The 20605-nt window shown below is 36.2% G+C and overlaps 2 protein-coding genes across 6 annotated transcripts in view; one reads left to right on the top strand and one right to left on the bottom strand.

Annotated features, from left to right (window-relative positions):
- MNAT1 (MNAT1 component of CDK activating kinase) overlaps positions 1-5043 on the top strand; it is a 200723-nt gene extending 195680 nt beyond the window's left edge. For all 5 annotated transcript variants that reach the window (XM_031024500.2, XM_081830429.1, XM_081830427.1 and 2 more), the window contains one exon: positions 4585-5043. In XM_031024500.2, the coding sequence (XP_030880360.1) occupies positions 4585-4705 (121 nt within the window). In that variant the 3' untranslated portion in view covers positions 4706-5043. The remainder of the gene's footprint in view (positions 1-4584) is intronic.
- A 5588-nt stretch (positions 5044-10631) lies between these two features.
- Positions 10632-20599, bottom strand: TRMT5 (tRNA methyltransferase 5). The gene is given in 6 exon segments (XM_031024501.2): positions 10632-11251; positions 11253-11290; positions 11663-12317; positions 15545-15669; positions 18491-19146; positions 20471-20599. Coding segments are annotated over 6 exon segments (1530 nt in total). The 5' UTR covers positions 20476-20599; the 3' UTR covers positions 10632-11200.
- Between the last annotated feature and the right edge of the window lie 6 nt (positions 20600-20605).

Genomic DNA, 20605 nt, shown 5'->3' with positions numbered 1-20605 from the left:
CTGTTGCTCTGTTTTTAAATCTGTTGAGATACACTTCACATTGTTAATGTAAATATTTTATAGCCTTAGCTGAATTTCTTACAACAGCTCTTGGTCTTGACAGCTGAGATCAGCTGGCTCATGTCTCTTAATGGCACTTAGATTTGAATTTTGTAGGCTGGGAGGCAGAAAGAACTACTTGGAACTGGTCTGTTTAATGCATGGTGGCTTTAAATTCAGGCTTAAAAATGGGCCCATTTATAAAAAGAAAGTCTCAATCTCTAGAGTTCACTCTAGAGAAACACTATGGAGTTAAGAACTTGGACTTTTTTTTTTTAACCATCCATTGGTCCTGGTAATTTGAGGTGAAGGAAACTAATATGAACTTCACATTTTCATTTCAATTTGAATTCCAAAATTCTTTGATTCTCTAGAGCCAAAGTGTTTCATGGGTTTTCATGCGGAGGTTATGACTGGAGGGGAAGAGTGCTGCCTGTTGGTCTTGAGTGACAACCCCTGCCCTCTGCCCTAGCTGAGAACTCAAAGCATTGTTGAATAGCACTAAAATGAGCTGAGTCCAAGACTTTAGCCAGATGGTCGATATAGGGCTTTTAAAGGAAGGGAAATAGTAAAAGAGTAATCTCAGAGGAACTCTCTTATGTTAAAGAACTGAGAAAATGAAGTCTGTCTGAAGCTAAGTGTAAATTATACCACCTTCTTTGGGAGCAAAAGCTGCTAAATGTAACAGAAGAAAATGACAGTGCAGGAAATCAAAGTTCAGGAACAAACTTTCAAGTGTGGTTTTCAAATGCTTAATCCTCTCTTACTCCTCTCTCAGGATCCATTGCCTCCTTTTCCTCCCCCTCCTCCAAAGTCTGTTTGAAAGGGATTTTGATGGGTAATGGCAAAGGAAGGCAACTTTAGACAGAGTATAAATTAGGGCACAAGATGCCCTTTGTACAGGAATTATCTTAGACTTGCTTTTGAAAACATACTTTTTTTTAGTCTTATTAAGAAAATAATCAAAGGTATGATTCTTAAAGCTTTGAGTTTAGTCTGCTTTCAGTAAAAATAAGGTATAGATACCAAAATAAGCAAAGCTTTTTTTTTTTCTTTCCTGGTTTCTGCTTATAAGATTTACAGGTATTTAAAATAAACCTATGAAAAACCGAAATACTGTCCTGGGATTGGCTAAATAGTCAGAGCAATTACCTCCGAGCTCCAAAATCCAACTGAGCTTGACTTTTGGAAATAAATTTGGCTAAGACTTCTTCCTCATTCTGTTCTATAAAGGTGTACATGAATGATACTGACCTTTGCCAGAAACCCCAGGAATCCTATTCAGTGATGTACTTGTAATGGTCATGAAAGAATTAAAACAACACAGATGTGAATTAATGTGAAAAAGTAGGCAAAACGCTAAATTCTCATTGTGTGGTTTCAATGTGGCAGATCCTTTAAAATACTTCGGTGTACCACAATAATTAAAGGGTTTAAGAACATTACGTTAAAATACCTAGAAAATAAAAGCCTACAGTTGAGTAACAAGAATAAACTATGTTTTATTTTTTTAAATTGGAATTAATGTAGGTTGCCATGGTGAAAATAGAATGAAATATTTAACAGTAACTGTTTTGTGCAGCACTAGAGATCAAAAACAGTAATGTAAATAAGCAGGTCTTTAAAGAATATACTCACAGACATGTTTAATGATTGCTAGAAGGGAAATGTATTTTCTTCAGTGCTATGCAAAGAAGTTTTAATAGACTTGATTTTGGCAGTAAGAATCTCCAACTTAGCATTAATAACTAAAATTTTAAAGTATTTGCTCATTGCTCTGGATTATGACTGTTCAAGAATTACTATTTTCAAACACTAATTAATCATTTAAAATAAACTCTTTTTACACATTTATGGCATCAATGAGTATGACTGTTTATTACATTTTACCTATAAAAAGTTGAACTGTTTTATATACTCTATGGAAACAGTGCACAGTCATAAATTAAAAGATGCAACTGTTTTGGATATTTTACTGGTGGTCCTGTGTTTTCCTGCCAGCCATGCAGCTGTTTCAGGTTTCTCAGGATAACATATAAAAAGCTGTATGTACACTGCAACTTTATGCTTGAATTGCCAAGCCAGAGATGGTATGACTCAACTTTCCCAGAAGCAAGTTGTACCAAAATGTGATGAATCAAAACAACTAGTTGCATAGTGGTTTGCATTACAGCTATGAAAACCAATTCTGTTTATGATAGTTGGCTTCTTAAGGTTGACAGACATTCTACTGTGGTACCTGATTTTTGCCATGAATGAACAGCCATTGGAGCTAAGACTGTGCTTTTCTTTTGAGGGTCTGAGGAAAGGAAAAATATAGCGGTATCTGGTGTATGGATAAAATTTACTTGGAAACTTATATTAGGAATGGAATGTTTCATTTCTAAGATACTTGTAAAAATATTACTAAATATTCCTTATTTGTGTGATAGTGAGTTCTCAGGGAAGAGAAATCGATTTTATCTTGTTCCAGATTGATTTTTAGACTTGTGAGATGACTTAATTTACATCATTTCTCATGCATCATAATCTTAACAGTGGACATTTTATTGTGTCCTGGGATGTAGTAAGCAGATACTTTTTCTGGCTATGTGGTAGATTTGGTGAATCCCTGTTTAAGTCCCATGGGACCTAAGGTTCTATCAAGAGTTTGACAGTGAAAGTGGGATGCATCCTGTCAAGATTTATAAGATGGGATGTAGGGAGAAAATATTAGAACTTTTGTTGAAATAGCTTTATCTCCTCCTTTAAATATTTATATATATTTTATAATATGCTTCTATATTAGTATATTATGTATAATTATATACTATATAACTATGTATTAATACAATAGGTATATGATTTATAAATAAGTACACAAATTTTAGAGATACATGCTCAAGTATTTTTACTGCTATAAGTATAGTACCAAAAGTCTGTAGGGGTGCCTGGGTGGCTTAGTTAAGCGTCTGACTCTTGACCTCAGGGTCATGAGTTTGAGCCCTGCACTGGGCTTCACGCTGGGCATAGAGCCTACTTTTTTAAAAAAAAGTTTTAGATCATTGCTCAATAAATATTAATTTCCTTTCTCCTTCCACTTTCCCCTTTCACCGTTGGCAGAGAAGCAAAGAATTGAGTTAACACCTTGATTTGTGGTAGTGTGAATAAATTATAGCCAATTACAGGAGCTTATCCTGTGTCTTACTTTGACCACTTTTTCTATTGGCCTCTTATATTGCCATATATTTTTTAATCACACAACCTTATTAAACATGGATACAAATGAAAAACAGACTTGTTATTATGTTAGAAATAATAAGTTGCTCATGCATCAAGACTTTGACACACAGGAAGTTTGAATGAATGAGTAGAAAAGTTTCCAAGTTATTAAAATGTTCTGGTACCTGATTTATTCATTTGCTTTAACCGTAATTCTAAGGCGGATGAAGCTCCTTTACTTCCTGAGGCCTGAAGAAACAATGTGGTTTCTTAAACTAGACATTAAAGCAAGGCTGGAAATACTTGTTTTCCATCAGTGCTGTTAGTCATGCTAACAAGTTGACATTCTTTGGCTAGGATTATCCCATATTTTAGGTCTGTTTGTTTACCTTTATCAAGGTAGAAAGTTTTAATTGCTAAATAATATATGTGTGATTGAAGAAAAATGGTGTCTGTTACACTGTCTTTTGAGATCAGTTCAAAAGACGTCTGTATTTACTAATTGGGACATTCTGTTGAACTCAGGCTGTCGGAGATTTCTTGGGCATGTAATTGTCTAAGGTTTCACTTCCTGCATGGAAGGAGACAATATATTTTTGTAATGCTGAAGTAAATTTGAAGTAACTAGTATAGTCTCTCCTCTCCCCTCCTCCATTTAATATTTATTTCAGAATATATTTATGTAAAATAGTCAATATTTATGTAAAAATATTAATAATACAATAGTATTATGATACCGTATATTTATTTATTTAAGAGTATGCCAGGACAGGGCGCCTGGGTGGCTCAGTCGTTAAGCGTCTGCCTTTAGCTCGGGTCATGATCCCAGAGTCCTGGGATCGAGCCCCACATCGGGCTCCCTGCTTGGTGGGAAGCCTGCTTCTCCCTCTTCCACTCCCCCTGCTTGTGTTCCTGCTCTCCCTATCTCTCTCTCTCTCTGTCAAATAAAAAAAGAAAATCTCTAAAAAAAAAAAAAAAAAAAGAGTATGCCAGGAGGACAATAGCAGTTAGGTACCCAAACAACAGCCAACAAAACAAGTTCTGAAAATTGGGAACAGTGAACATTTTAATGGCAAGTATTATTTTTGAAACCTCCTTGAGAGCTCTTTTTAGATCTTAATGTTATTTGCTTTATAATTTAGTTTAACAATTGAACTGGTTTAGGCACTCTATATATAGTTGGTATGTTTCTTTTTAAAGGGTAATAATGCATTTATAAAGTCTGAACATTTCAATCTCAGAATTCCCCTTTAAAACGTGAATCTGTTTTATTACTGCTTTTAAAAATGTTACCAATTTATATATGCTTTCTATATCAATGCTACACTTTTTGTTTTGTTTTAGGTATTTAAACCATGTCAGAGCTGCCTCTCCACAGGACCTTGCTGGAGGCTATACTTCTTCTCTTGCTTGTCACAGAGCACTACAGGATGCATTCAGTGGGCTTTTCTGGCAGCCCAGTTAACCTTTATTTCTCCTTTATAAGATTTGGACCTAGGAGCCGAACCAGAGAGCTAGCAAAAGTAAAGCAGACGTGTAAAAGTAGAGCCCTGTGCAGCTGCCCGGCAACAGTACTACCGCTAGCAGCGGTGTGAAAGTATTTATGAGAAAATTTCAGAACTAAGCTGAGTAATATAGTGGATAAATATATGTGAAAAAGAGTTATTTTTTACTTGTATTTTTCTGAGAGGGATTGAAGCTGTAAACTGCATCTGATGGAAGATATGAATAATTCACCTGTGTATGCTTGAGGTTGACAGACTTGTAAAATCTTTTTAAAAATAAAGCTAGACTTTATATTAAGTTTTGTGGTTTTTCTCTTATTACAGTGTTTTACTTGAACACATTTTAAAATGCCATTTTGAACACGACATTTAGTGTTAATATCCAAGTCTATTATTTCGTCTCATAAAATGTTCCTTTTTTTCCCCTATGTTCTTAATACTAGTCCAGACAAGTGGATATATTTCCTTCTACCAGCAGGTTGTGGCAAGTGAAACTTGACCTATGATAATGCCACTCTCTCAATATGAAGGACTCAGTGCCTGTTTTGAGCAGTGGAAAGTGAGACAAACCTTGATCAAGGTATTATAGTTCCCAGCTGTGAGCCACACTTAGGATAAACCAGACGAGAGTATTAACCTGCTTTAATGACAAATTCAAAGAAGTAAGTTAATAAAATTTAATACTTAAATGGCACCTTTCACTTCAAATGTGAGCTCATTTTATGATGAAACCTTGGAGACTGGAATGGATACATTTTAAACAAAATTTTTCTGAGTAAATTGCAGACTCTGATATAGTTTCTGTTGAAACTTCAAAGACTTTTAGTATACCCAGGATTTTGCTTAGAGTTGGATGTGGAGAGGATGGATATTTGTAGCATCTCAACCTTATATGAGTCTGTTACATAGACCACCATGTATGAGACATAGTTTCTCAAGGAAATTAAAGGATTTCCTATCAAATGTCCATTATAACAGATGTTAATTTTATGGGAGGGAAGTTATGTGAAACAAAGTTTGTGGTTATATTAGGGTGGAATATCCACAGGTAACAGCTCCAGCTTATTTGCTTAAGCAGGTATTAATTTCAGGTACATTTTCATCTTTACAATATAGATGACCCTTGAACAGCACAAGTTTAAACTGTATGAATCCACTTGTATGTGGATTTTTTTTTTAATTTACCTTGGTTTTGTTTTTTTTTAAAGATTTTATCTATTAGAGAGAGAGAGAGAAAGCACAAGCAGTGGGAGTGGCAGGCAGAGGGAGAAGCAGGCTCCTCGCTGAGCAAGGAGCTCAATGCAGGACTCGATCCCAGGACCCTGGGATCATGACCTGAGCCGAAGGCAGCCGTTTAACAGACTGAGCCACCCAGGCATCCCTGTGGATTTTTTTTGTACAGTACCGTAAATATATTTTCTCTTCCTTATTATTTTAACATTTTCTTTTTCCTAGCTTACCTTATTGTAAGTATACAGTGTATCATATGACATACAAAATATGTATAATTGATTATTATGTTTGTGTTAAGGCTTCTTCTGGTCAACAGTAGGCTATTAGTAGTTATGTTTTGGGGGAGTCAAAAGTTGTATGTGGATTTTCCAGTGTGTGTTTGGGTGTGGGTGGTCAGTGTCCCTAACCCCTGTGTTAGTTAGAAGTATAGTTGACCCCTGAACAGTCTTTCATAACTAAGAAAACCAAGGCATCAAATAATTGAGTAGGCTCAGATCATATACACAAGTTAGTAAAAAGTCAGAATTAAAATTGTTTGCTTTTTGTTTTTAATTTAAGTCTAGTTCTGTCTGTACTTCACAGGCTGCCTTCTATTTTTCGTATCTATTAGCATTCCCCAATTGAGGAGTGGGATTTTAAGTACAGTCTATATATCTGTTCAAAGAATAGTGAGAACGTTGACTTAAAGTTAGGACTTTGCTGTACTCAGCTGCTGAAGTACAGTATCCAGCCTTTACAAAAGAAATACTATTACTTGTTCTCAGTACCTTGTATAATGTATTTAAATGAATGAACTAATTAATAGAACACTTTAAAGTCTTTCAAAACGTTTTTCGAGCCTACCTCATTATTGTGGAAATTGCCTGCATCTGATTTGGCAAATAAATTGAATTCCAAAACCTTTATACATTTGTAAATATTTTGTTCTTACTATTGCTGTACTTTGTTCAATAGGCCAAATAAGAAGTTGTTAACTGACCTTATTAGAGCGAAGGGAATGGTGAAAGGTAACTTAATGACAATTCACTAAATAACAGAAATACTCTAAATTGATGAGGTTATCCCCATCCCCCTAGTGATTTCCTCTATCAGAGACAAAAGGCTGTACAAGCCTTTCATATACATCAATTAAGTCTTTTAACATCGTACAATACTAGCCCAGAAACAATAGCTAACAACTACTGAGCATTACCTAAGCACCAAGCACTGTGCTTCATGTATTGTGTATTATTACCTAATCTTTACAATGCTAGTATTATTTTCCCTATTTTAGCAGATGGAGAAGCTGAGGCATAGGGAGGTTAACTAACTTGCAGAAGGTCAATACAACTTAAAAGTAGCAGAGTGGATTTGAACCCAAGTGGTCAGAATCCATGCTCCAGAGTTGAATATCAAACTGTCAAGCTAATAAACAACAGGCTGTGTAGAACCAAGTCTGAGTAATCAAACTTCTTAAGATTTCCAGGAAGTTTTACAGATCAAGTGTCTAGTTATTTTATGGCATATAAATGACATCAACTTAATAACCTTATTTATATCCTTGAGAGAAGTTCTGAGAAATTCATTATGTAGAACATCATTTAACTATTAACTACCTTCCTTTTAAACAGATATTAATGGTATCGAATACATTTACATCATAGTTGGAATGCACTATTAGTATTCCTTAATTTCATTCAATAAATATTTGACCTAAGCTTCTTATCTTTAGGCTGTCAACTGGTGGTAATTATTTCAAAATCCAATTAAGGTGACAGAAAACTTGTCAAAAAGCTAAGAAAATTAAAAAATTATATCCAGTGAGCTTTATAGCTGTCATTTAATAGTGGACATCAAGAGTTCAGTTACCAGGTATCACGTTTAAAACTTTAGGGTGGGCCTAGATTTAAATAATGAAATAACTCCATACATTCACTTATCCACTCTGAGGGAAAAGGGGGAGGAGTTAAAATGTTAATAGAGGCTGCATATTTGACTAAATAGAGGCAAGAATCTTACCACTTTCCATGAATAAAAACATCATTTGTACCCATATTTAATAATTATAACCTAGCATATCAATGTACAGTACTAGGAAAAAATTCTTACTCCTACCTGCAAATTCTCTCTTCACCTAGATCAGGCCAACTGTAGACCCCTGGCCAAATCCAACTGCTGCCTGTTTCTGTGTGCTTCATGAGCTAAGATTGATGTCTACATTTTTTTAAGGTTGAAAAAAGCCAAATCATATACTTTTTAACAAGTGAAAAGCATATGACATTCAAATTTCAGTGCCCATAAAGTTGTTTTGGCATACAGTGTTTCTGTATTGTTTATGGCTGCTCTGGGGGGCTACTACAACAGAGTTGAGCAGCAAAAAGAGACCTTATGACTTGCAAAGCCTAAAATACTGTCTGGTCCTTTACCGAAAGCTTTCCGACCCTTCACCTACATACTCCTCACTTGGAAGGGAGGGAGGAGAAGAAAATTAGAAGTCCCAAACTGGCAATCCCTGGCTGAATTAACCCCCAAGGTCTTGCAGAGAGGAAGTTTTGGTTGAGTTTCAAAAATCATTTTTAAGTGCCTTTAGATAAGGAATGAGGGCTCCAATTCATTACTTTCCTACACTTCTTACCATTTATTGCCTTCATCTATTTATATTACCTGCCTCGCTTCTGAAGGCATTTGAGTTTGTAATGAATTAGATAAGTGGTCCTCAAACTTTTTCTGTAGGGCCAGACAGTAAATATTTTAGGCTTTGTGGTAAAATAAGTTGGTACAATATTTTTAATGAACAAAATTCAAAATATAATTGGTTATATATAATTGCATTGTTTGTAACTCCTTTTTTGGGGAGTAACACTGGTCCTTTAATTGGGGTTCTAAGTGTTTCCTATCATCAAAATCAGTTGTAAATGATTACCTGTTAATGGTTATCTATAATGAGATTTTACAAATTTCATCTCTAAAAATGTCTTTTCACACAGATAGATACTGCCAGAATACTGGCATCAGTCTAGAAGTGTAAGATTTTAACTGGGCATACTCATCACTTGGAAGGCATTTGTAAAACCCTATTAGATTCTTCCCTTGGTATTTGCCTTATAGCATGTCATTACGTAGTACATTAATCACTTCCAATTGCAGGTAGAAGCTCAATTATAGGTAAATGGATTTTGAAATATGTAAATTTCCTTTTATTTGCATTTTCACCAAGGTCCCAAAAATGTTGAACACAGAAAATGTATCCACTGCTAATTTGAGGGAAATCTTGTTTCTTAATTTTCGATAGCACAAGAAATGTGTAACACAAGATACTGCGATTCAAATGTCAGTTGTTGAAATGATGACCGCAGTTTCACAATGAAGTTATGTTTGCCTAATAATTATAGGTTAAAATCTTTAAGAATTACTATCAAGTCATTAGCAAAAGCTAATTTCCAGAGCCTTTCAGTGTTCTAGAATAATGTTTAAGAGTAGTTCCTCTTGTTAAGAAAAATTTCAGTCTTGACCCTGAGCTCAAAAAATTGCAATCAAACTTCACAATTGCTAAGCAAATCGAATTTAGGTTGAGCAATTTCTGACAGAATTCAATCATGGTTAGAATCCATGAAAGCAAATGAAATTTACCATTAACACTACTGGTTCAGTAACACATGACAGATTCAAATATCTTCTGCAGGGTACTTGCTGGTGAATAATAGAGTGAATAACCACAGGTTTTTAATATGTTACATTTTCACAAGCTTTATATATTTTTCCAACTAGATCTTTTTCTACTTTGCATGTTTTAACCAGAGTTGTAACGCATCATAGCAGATTCCACTTCAGGTTGTACAGAATTGGTGTTTTCTCAACTTTTAAAAAAATACCCATAGTTGTTCCTTACAGAGTATTCATAGAAGCTAGTTCTTCAGTAACTCTAAATTCAGCACTGATGTCTCAAACAAGACCTGAACAGTATTAGTAACATCTGGCAACTCATCAAGAGTCAAAATCATTTACTTTCTGAATTGACTTGATTTTGCTCACAAAGTCCTAAACTCTCTGAGCAACTGTTCTTGCCAAAAGGCCAATAGTCCTAAACAATTTTTCTCTGGATACATTTCTTTGGCTGCTGCGTTCAAATACAATTAACTCACCATCAATAGTAAACGGCTCTCCTTGCTTGGCTTACAAAAGAGTCACTTGGAGACTTCAGTTGCACCCTCATTTTCATTTTTTATTTTGTGAAGAAGTTCTGCTATGTTGAGATATTTCCAGATTAAATTTCTAGTTTTTCTGACAGTTGGCTTGCTTGTGAGGGAAATCCTATGACGAGTGCCTCTATTGGTAATGTCAACATACATTGTATTTCAGCTCAGGTATAGATGCTTTGTTACCTAGTTCAGTATCAAAATAATTCACACTCCCACAATGTGCCTTAAAAGCGCATTAGAAGTCCACTTTTCTTGTTTTGAAATAATGAATATACACTAGTAATAATATTATAGCTTGGTGATTTACATGGCACTCAAAATGCTGTTGAGTAACAACCATGTCCCTGGTGATTTGAAGTATGCCGAGTAGCAGTATGAACTGTTGAGAATCACTTTGTGTGTGTTGTAACTTCTCAACTGTGCTGTCATTACACCACAAAAGCAGCCACAGACAGAACATAAACAAATGAGCATGGTGTGTTCAAAAAAAACTGTATTTATGGACACTGAAATTCAAATTTCATATAATTCTCATGTCACAAGATTTAGTTTTTTCAATCATTAGTATAAGAACCATTCTCCAGTCATCTGCCATACAAAAACAGGTGGTAGGCTAGATCTGGCCTGCCAGGCATAGTTTGCCATCCCTGATCTAAATAATTTCATTTTTATTACTTATACAGTGATAAGTTAGGGGTACTTATATAAAATTTAGGCACTGAGGATCACTGCAAAGTGGTATTAGTACTTTCTTAGCAAGCAATTATCCCACCTTCAAAAACTATTTTCCCGGGAGACAGTCAATATTTAAATATATTTAATGAAGAATTAGATATAATTTAGATTGTAAGATTATAACAGATAAACTATACTTAGTAGACTTATGTCATTTAAATTTTAATTTGATAATCTTCAACTTATAAAACAACAAGGGTAAAATAGAAGTGTTCAATACTAAAGTTAACTGCTAAAATTTTATGAAGTCATACAAATTATATTTCATTATGTAAAGGTCTAGTGGGGAGAGGGAGAAAATGTTTCCAATTAAGTGACTGAGGAAATTTGAGTTTTTTCTTCTGAAAAGACTTTATTTATCTGTCCTCTGGCGTTTAAGAGGTGGATCATCATGATTCTCTGTAACAAATCCAGAAAACCTATATTAGTTAAAATACTTAACATTGGAAAATACTTTTAAAAAGCAAATAATATAGGCATTTTAAAGATTTTTAATACTCAACTTATACATCAAATAGTAATATTCCTGCGAGAATTTATTATTTTAATGAAACAGCCTTCTACTAGACTGAACAGTGTGTATGCCATGCTAATATTTGTAAAATTGGGGGAAACGAGTCACAACTGAGTGGCAAGGAATCCTGAATTGAAAAATCTAACTAGAATTAGTTTAAGATATTTCCAAATTTAATAAATAAAATATATATGTAGCCTAAGAAAGCTCCATGAAGGCTATTATAGTTTACATTTAATTTCCCAGAAATTGCTCACCTAGATTTAGGGTCTGGTTCTTGTAGAGTACAGCAGCAGGAATCCGGAAGGTGATACATAACATTTCCTTGTTAGGGGCTACATTTCTTACTGGGTGAATTGAACTGCATGCCTCCAAGGAAATGCCTAACACAGCCCCAGCTCGTTGCTGAACATCCTTAGCAGGATTAGGATCTTTGGAAAAGCTGTAACAGTGCAGTATGGGAAGGAGCTCAATGCTGCATGGTGGCCCATCCAAAAGCGATTTGAAAACACCGAGAAACTCGATAGCCTTTGCTGGCAAGTTCATGACAATGTGCACAGAGTGTTTTCTTTCTTTTGACAGTGGTCCTGGCTGCTGCATTAACTCTTTTCTGACTGGTCCTTGAAGGAAGTCTTTCCCATCCAAGTTAAAGACTTTCACCTTTTGGTCCACTTTATTTAATTTACAATTGTGCAACAGCCACTTATGGGATTCAGGATTGAGATCGTTAGCAAATACAGTGCAGTTTTTCTTTGCTACTGGAATGGCAAAAGGCCCAACCCCAGCGAAAACATCAAATAGTACATCCCCAGGTTTGAGAAGTTCTGTGATACGACTGTGTTCTGTAGAGAGGCGAGGATTCCAATAGACTTTCGAAAAATCAAATTCATAGGTGTAGCTGTTTTCTCGAACCTGAAAAAGGTATTATACTTTGATTAACCTGTTTAGTCTTAAATTCCAGCCATGAATACTGGATGGATATACCCACACACATACATTTACATTTAAGAGCAAATAACAGTGCCTTTTAATTAGAATTCTAGTGTTTATGCTCTCTTTGAGGCCAGTTAACAACCCATATTAAGACTCTGACATGATGGGTGCCTGGGTGGCTCAGTTGGTTGAGCGACTGCCTTCGGCTCAGGTCATGATCCTGGAGTCCCTGGATCGAGTCCCGCATCGGGCTCCCTGCTCAGCAGGGAGTCTGCTTCTCCCTCTGACCCTCCCCCCTCTCATGTGCTCTCTCTCATTCTCTCTCTCTCAAATAAATAAATAAAATCTTTAAAAAAAAAATAAAAAGACTCTGACATGAGAAAAGTCTCTCCATCTCACTCTAATGGGCCATAAAGTGGTTCCCAAATCATATGAGGAATTTTTCAGACAGGCTAACTGACGGGCTTAATCATACTCTATTTTGTCACCTGATGGAGAGGGAAATAAACCTATAATTTGAAACAACACACCACACACATCTTCATGATGACTAGTTAAGTTGCAGATAGCACTTCCACTCAGCAAATAAGCTTCCTTAGTTTTCAGTTTGTAAGAGGGAGGCATGATATGGATCTGCCGTGTACCAATGAATTTTGAGGTATTTTACTATGTTTTTAGATAGTTACTTGGACTTTGCAAGTTTCATGTCTACAAATTAGAGCCAGTGTATATAACAAATCATTCTGCTATTTTCTTTTTTCCCAAATTTGAGTTTTCATTGATTAAATATATACAGTGAAGCTAAGTCTTGAACACATTTAAGACTTCATGCCATTTCTTTTGGGACTATGATAAACATGACAGAAAATAGAAAACAAAATTAAAATTACAGTCATGGAATGTGACCTCAGCCATCAGTTTAAGTCATGGAATGTGACCTCAGCCCTTATTTTAATGGATGAAGAATCAAAGGGCCAAAAAAGTTCCTAAGGTCCATAAATCTGATAGAGATATATTTTCTGTATTCTGCCTTCATGGAATATTCTGCCTTCAAATTTGTGTAAATATTTTTTCTTCCCAACCACATCAGATGCTCTGGCCATGTTAAGGCTCCAGAGTTGGAAATGTTCCTTCATTATTCTGCCAACTAAAACTCTTTCTAGATACACAAACTGGAAGGTTCTGAATATGTCTTGGAATGCTTTTCCTGAAATATCCTTTCTACTCCCCCTTTTTAATGTGAAGCACAGTACTAGTTTAAAAAAAAAAATACATTCTAAGTATCCTTCTGGTTTTACTCACACTGTCTTTGATATCTCACTCACCCAGTCAGCATCAGGAATCTTTTTACTCACAATATACACACAAAGTACTTAGATGTTGCATGAGCTCCTAAAGTCAAACTTAAATGTGATTCTGTTTGGAGCAAAGAAATTATACTGAGTGAGTTTTTACATTTATTTTATGGTATATATGCTAAGTATTAAATATATCTTAAGAACAAACTTTAGTTGGCTTAAGAAATCAGAAGCCATTTAAAAAATTACGTAAGTTTCTCAGAACTTTTAGATCGCTGAGAATGATGCCACCTGCTATCCTAAATGGCAGTACCAAATGAAGAATATGCAGTATTCAATCAGTGTAAGATGAGCTAAGCACTGATCCCAGCAAAGGATTCACATTCAAATCTTACTTGCCATAACAGAACTCATACATTATATACAAGCAGTAGGCCATGGAGGTTATACAGGGAAAGACCATGCATGAACTCTGGAGTCAGAAGCCTGGCTCCAAACACCCTGCACAATCATACCTTGTTACTTCATCTGCATAAAGAGAATATTAAAAACAACAACCATTATCTTGTGGGCTTCTCAGAATTTGTTATATTTAAAACATTAGCTCAGGCCTAATAGTAAGCATGTAGTAAGTGGCATTTTAATATTCTGCTACTATTAAATTATGGCGAAATAATATTATACCTAAAATATTCACCTAAGTCTATGTGGCCCAGAATCTTAAAAAATGATTATTTTGCAAACTCCGAGTTTTATGAAGTCCTGTTTAAAAGAAGTCAGTCAAAGAAAGACAAGTACCATATGAGTTCACTCATATGTGGAATTTAAGAAAAAAGACAGATGAATGTAGGGGGAGGGGGGAAAGAGAGGGAAGCAGACATAAGAGACTGTAAACTATAGAGAACAAACAGGGTTGCTGGAGGGGAGGTGGGCAGGGAGATGGGCTAGATGGGGGATGGGCATTAAGGATGGCACTTGTGCTGAGCACTGGGTGTTACATGTAAGTGATGAATCACTAAATTCTACTCCTGAAACCAACATTACACTATATGTTAACTAACTAGAATTTAAACAAGAACTTGAAACAAACAAAAAGACATATCTAACATTTTAAGAGGACTTTGTTATTAAAATTTTTGTCAAGTTATGAAGAGAGTTTAACCTATTTCCTAGCTTGGGTACAAAATTTCATATAATGTTAATATATAATCATCTAAGACTTTTGGCTTAAAAAAGTTTATATTCTCCAGCACTCCAGAGGATTTTGGGGGTAGAGGATGATATTTTGGGGGTACCAGGAATTTGTTCCTACATATTAAAAATATTTTTTCTTTGAAATAGATTTGTTTTTCTTATAAAAGAAATATGTGCTCAGTAGAAAAGTATAAAGATGAGAACAAAGGTCACTAGTAACTACATCAAATAAAAATATGCCCACTGTTAACATTCTAATATATGTGCATATTTACATAAATATTTAGTTAAAATAAGAGCGATATTCTATATACTACTCTATATATTATTTTATATACCAGAATTTGATCAATTCGTTGATGAACATTTAGGTTGTTTCCATTCCTTTGTTTGTTTTGTTATCATAAAAATGATGAAGAACCTAGTACATACATCATTACAGTTTTGTCCAATTATATCCTTGAAATAACTTCCTGTAAATGCAATGCTAGGTCAGAGGATGTACCTATTCAAAATGGCAATATATTACCATATACTCTTCCTGAGTATTTGTATCAAATTTGTACTCCCATCAAAAGGATATACAAATGCTCACATTCTCACATACTCATCAATACTAGGTTATCATAAATATTTTCAATCTTTGTCATCTATTAAGATTCTAAACATTAACTGATATAATCTGTACCTAGGAGACAATAAAATACTCCATACCTTGGTCATCATGTTCTTCTCTCCAGATAGTACTTCCATTTGGAAATTTCGGTATGTATTATCAATATTATTGATTTTATTTACTGCTGAGGTGATTCCTGGATTTTTGTCAATCATAACTTGGCCTGAAAGAGAAGAATCCATAATAAATATTGCCAGTTGGTTGTAAAATAAAACTGAAAATATGAAATGGAAATAAACCATTTTCTTTTGGTTTATAGACCCAAAAATTGCATCTAGTGTGTATATAGTGGCATGCAATTCTAAAAATTCAACAGATTAGGAAAGTTATTGTAGCGTTCAATACAAACACAAAAAACCATATGGGTATATATATATTTTTAAGATTTTATTTATTTGACAGAGACACAGAGAGGGAGGGAACACAAGCAGCGGGGTGGGAGAGGGAGAAGCGGGCTTCCCGTGGAGCAGGGAGCTCAATGTGGGGCTCCATCCCAGGTGCCCCTCAAAAATTTTTCTTTAAAAATGTACCCATAACGGGGTTCCTGGGTGGCTCAGTCATTAAGCGTCTGCCTTCGGCTCAGGTCATGATCCCAGGGTCCTGGGATGGAGCCCCGCATCGGGCTCCCTGCTCATCGGGGAGCCTGCTTCTCCCTCTGCCTCTGCTGCTCCCCCTGCTTATGCTCTCTCACTCTCTCTCTGTCAAATAATAAAATCTTAAAAAAAAAAAATAAAGAAAAATTTTCTAGGCGTTTGGATCTACCTAATATTTTTCCATGTTTTTTTTTACTAAATCTCAAATGGACCAATACACAACAATAAGCAAAAAGGTAGACCATAAGGTAAAGAACAGAAAGAAGAGCTGTAAGGAGCATGGCAACAAATGATCTCAGAAATCACCAGCCTGTCCCCATTGGCCCCAAACCAAATGTCTGCTTTACTGTGTGCTTGAAACAGATGCCTTCACTTTGGAAATATAGAACAGCAAAATAAGTTTTCAAATAAAAGAAACATAGATTCTTGGGGTGCCTGGGTGGCTAAGTTGGTTAAGCATTTGACTTCAGCTCAGGTCATGATCTCAGGGTCCCTGCTCAGTGGGGAGTCTGCTTGTCCCTCTCCCTCTAGCCCTCCCACCCGCTCTCTTGTGCGCTCTCTCTCTTAAATAAAAAAATCTTAAAAAAAAAAACAGATTCTTTAGAGTCTTATCTAAATACAATGTTCATTTACTTAAATTGTTCTTTTTGTCAAATATGTGCCAGAGCCGAAAAAGCTACAAAGATAATAAAATACACCAGAAATGGTATATTGATGCCCTTTAATTAGTCTACCTTTTTTTCAGCACTTAAAAAATTTTTAAGAATCTATATGCTAATCTCACTGCATAAAGATAACTTGATTTGTAAGTTAGTAAAAAGTACTCAAAAATACAAATACACTGATATATAACCAAAATTTGTCCAGTTTCTTTCTGATAATTAGATACCTGATTTTGAATATGATAATATCAATAAACTCTAGCCAATCATTGTTCTTATCCTGTTCTGCTTCAAGTATCAGAACTCAATTTTTACGGTACAGGAGTTTGAAATGAGGCATGAAATAAAAAAACCAAAACCAATTCTGAAAGTCTATAGTAAAAGCTTTAAAATTATCACTGTATGAGAATGTTTCACTTTTAATCTTTGAGTGCCCCTTTATAAAGTAGGGATGCCAAAAGGCATGTTTGAGTTATGACAAGTAATGACTCATAGCAAAGCTTATCCTTGACATTTGCACCCAGTTATAATTATAAAGATCTGCTTAGATATTTATTATATTATTAGCCCCTTTCATCAATAAAAACAAAGGAAATGCATAACAGCCTATTTCTGAAATTCTACCCATGCAAAATATTGAGAACTACATTTTAAAGGTGAAAATAATTCCCAGAAGTGCTGACAATTACTCTACATTAAAAAAAAATTAATCTGGAGAATACATGGACATCAAATATTTGTAAAAGGTTAACTGCAATCGTGATTAGTCGTCTTCTTTCTTATCCCAAAGGATAAAGGACCCAGGCTCAAACTTGGGCTTACGGAGGTACAACATAGAAAAGCATCTTTTTTTTTAAAAGATTTTATTTATTTGTCAGAGAGGAAGAGAGAGAGCGCACACAAGCAAGGGGAGCAGGAGGCAGAGGGAGAAGCAGGCTCCCTGCTCAGCAGGGAGCCCCATGTGGGACTCAGTCCTAGGACTCCGGGATCATGACCTGAGCTGAAGGCAGACGCTTAACTGACTGAGCCACCCAGGCATCCCACAAAAGCACCATTTCTAAAAGGCTAAGGGCACTAAAAAACAAAGTATGGTGCCTGACATATAGAAGAGGCTCAATCAGTTGAATCAAAACATGAGTAAAGGTCTTGCACTTTTCATGGTAAAACACTCAAATTTAAGAAACCTAGAATTCAACATAGTCCTGAGGGTCAAGTAAGTCCTGTGTACCAAAATGACAAGATGCCAAAGAATTCTGCCAAAGCGAAAGATTTGAGTTTAATCTATGCTTGTATACTGTATACACAAAAGCCTGAAATGATTTTTAGAGCTTTGCTATCACTCGGGAAAGAATATTCCAAAACGGGGCGCCTGGGTGGCTCAGTCGGTTAAGCGTCTGCCTTCGGCTCAGGTCATGATCCCAGGGTCCTGGGATCGAGCCCCGCATCGGGCTCCCTGCTCGATGGGCAGCCTGCTTCTCCCTCTCCATCAGTCGTGCTCTCTCTCTCACATGCTCGCTTTCTCGCTCTCAAATAAATAAATAAAATATTAAAAAAAAAAAAAGAATATTCCAAAACTGTTCTCGAAAGAGAGGGTATGTAGCCCAAGATCCAGTTTAAAATTAAAATGATAAAATGTCCTGCTTCTGTAATTTGACATCTAAGAAAATAATTTTAAAAACTAAAATTAGAACTTGCTAATTACTTTCTAGTACATGAAAGACACACCTACCAATTAAATGCTTGAAAGGTAGTTGATGATCTCGAAGGTTCAGGTGGGCAATATGTCCAACTCTGCTAAAACCTGAAGTCACATCTTGACCTTCAGGAAGCACAGCTTTCAAGATTTCTTCTGACTTAAAGTTTTCATAAGTTAGTTCCAAATTATATTTAGATATCTGTGGATTGACATTAAGCTGCCTTAAAATACTGAGTTCTGCTCTTTCAAAGGAATCATCAGTAAATATTTTGTAGGGATCCAACATAATTAGTCTACTTTCTTCATCTTCTGGATCTTCAATCACACGTTTTATGCCTGGGCGCTGCAGTGCTGCCCTTTTAAGGGATCGCATCAATTTATTGACTATTTCTTTCCTTACTTTAAGCACTGGGATGGTTACTGTCTTTTTAAAAGCTGTTCTATCAAGTTTTGTCATTCCTCGAACATTAGAGGGTGGTGAAAACAATTCAGAGTCTCTCTGGTCTGATTCTATTTCAGGCATGGTTGAGAATCTTTTTCTTTGATCCAACAAGAAAATACCAGGTGCTCTGCTAAGCTTCTGTATCTGTGATGTCCAAGCTAGTGGAGTCTGTGATTCTGATTCAGATATTCTACAGCTTTCCACTTTGAAAAGTATTCTTGAGAATCCAAATGGCCTCCATAAGATCCTAAAAAAGAGTATGCATTTAAAAAAAATACCATAAAACTACAAACTTACATGTTCACAATAGCTTAAGAATAAAACTCTAAATTCTAGGGGTGCCTGGGTGGCTTAGTTAAGTGTGGGGCTCTTGAGTTAGGCTCAGGTCATGATCGCAGGGTCATGAGATTGAGCTCTGCATCAGGCCCGGTGCTCAGCAGGAAGTCTGCGGGAGATTCTCTCCCTCTGCCCCTCCCCCCACTCTAAATAAATAAAATCTTAAAAAAAAATCTGAATTCTACAGTTTTAAACAACCGCTAAATGCTGATAATTAAAACTTCTAGTGGTGACAAGTATACTATCTTTTCCATGATATGTTGTCTTTTATTAGCAATAAATGATAAATTTGCACCTTCAACCCACCTGCTGCCACGACAAGGGCTTAGTGATCCATCAGCCTCCCTATAGTCTATGAACTTCTCCACCCACAATTTTCTATAGCATACACGTGGGATTGGAAGGCTGAGATTTGAGTTAAAAGATCACCTCTAAATGAAATGGTCATTATACTTAAGACTTTACCAATGGCAATATTTACTAGGATATTCTTCTGACTGCTACATCAATCTTGGGAGGTGTGTGATATCACATCCTTATTTTGTAAACGAGCAAACTAAAGGTCAGAAGTAGGTTAATTCACCCAGTCTCGCTGCTGTAAGCGGCTGAGCAAGGATTAAAAACCAGGTCTGACTGACTTCAGAGCCCGTGGTCTTAATATATTGCTACGTTGTTTGTCTTCAATGTTTTACTACCACAAGTCCTGCCTATGACTTGAGGTTTTGGTATTCTGAGGACTAGGATTTGCTAAATGTTACATGCCGCTTCCATTCATTCATAGTATCAGTTATTCACTTTGCCTTCTAAAATACCAAAGAACCAATTAGCAGGGGAAAGGGCCCTGCCCCAGGACCCTGTAAAGCAATTCTCAAACTTCACAGTCAGGGTTCAAATTCGGCTAGCAGTTAACCAGCTGTGTGATCTTGTAATATCTTAACCCGAGTCTCGGTTTCCCACGTGTAAAATGAAAGGCTCTTTCAGAAAGCTTTTGAAAAGATTAAACACATTCCTTCCTAGCCACTACTCGGACCTAGGCTCAGCACCCAGGCGGTGGGTGACCTCGCGACGTTTCTGCGCCCAAGAGGCGCGCGGCGGAGAGCAGATCGTGGTGGACGGGTACTGCCGCCCGACCCTCAGCCTCTCCACTCAGGGGCTTTGCGGTCACCACCTCACCAACGTCACCATCCCAATTCCTGGCATCGCTCCGCGGTTGACTCCGAGAATAGACCCCTCACCTCATGCTCCGGTGCAGCTCGTAAATGGGTCGCTCGTGGAAGGCTGGCCCTCGATGACATCATCACCGTTCGCCACCGAGGGGCGAGCGTCATCAGATCGCGTCGATTCCCTCCTTTCTTCCCCGCCCTGGTGAG

This window comes from Leptonychotes weddellii, chromosome 9, assembly GCF_054177405.1.
Source record: "Leptonychotes weddellii isolate Sample4059 chromosome 9, ASM5417740v2, whole genome shotgun sequence".
NCBI classification, from domain to species: domain Eukaryota; kingdom Metazoa; phylum Chordata; class Mammalia; order Carnivora; family Phocidae; genus Leptonychotes; species Leptonychotes weddellii.
This window is presented reverse-complemented; position numbering and strand designations above follow the sequence as displayed.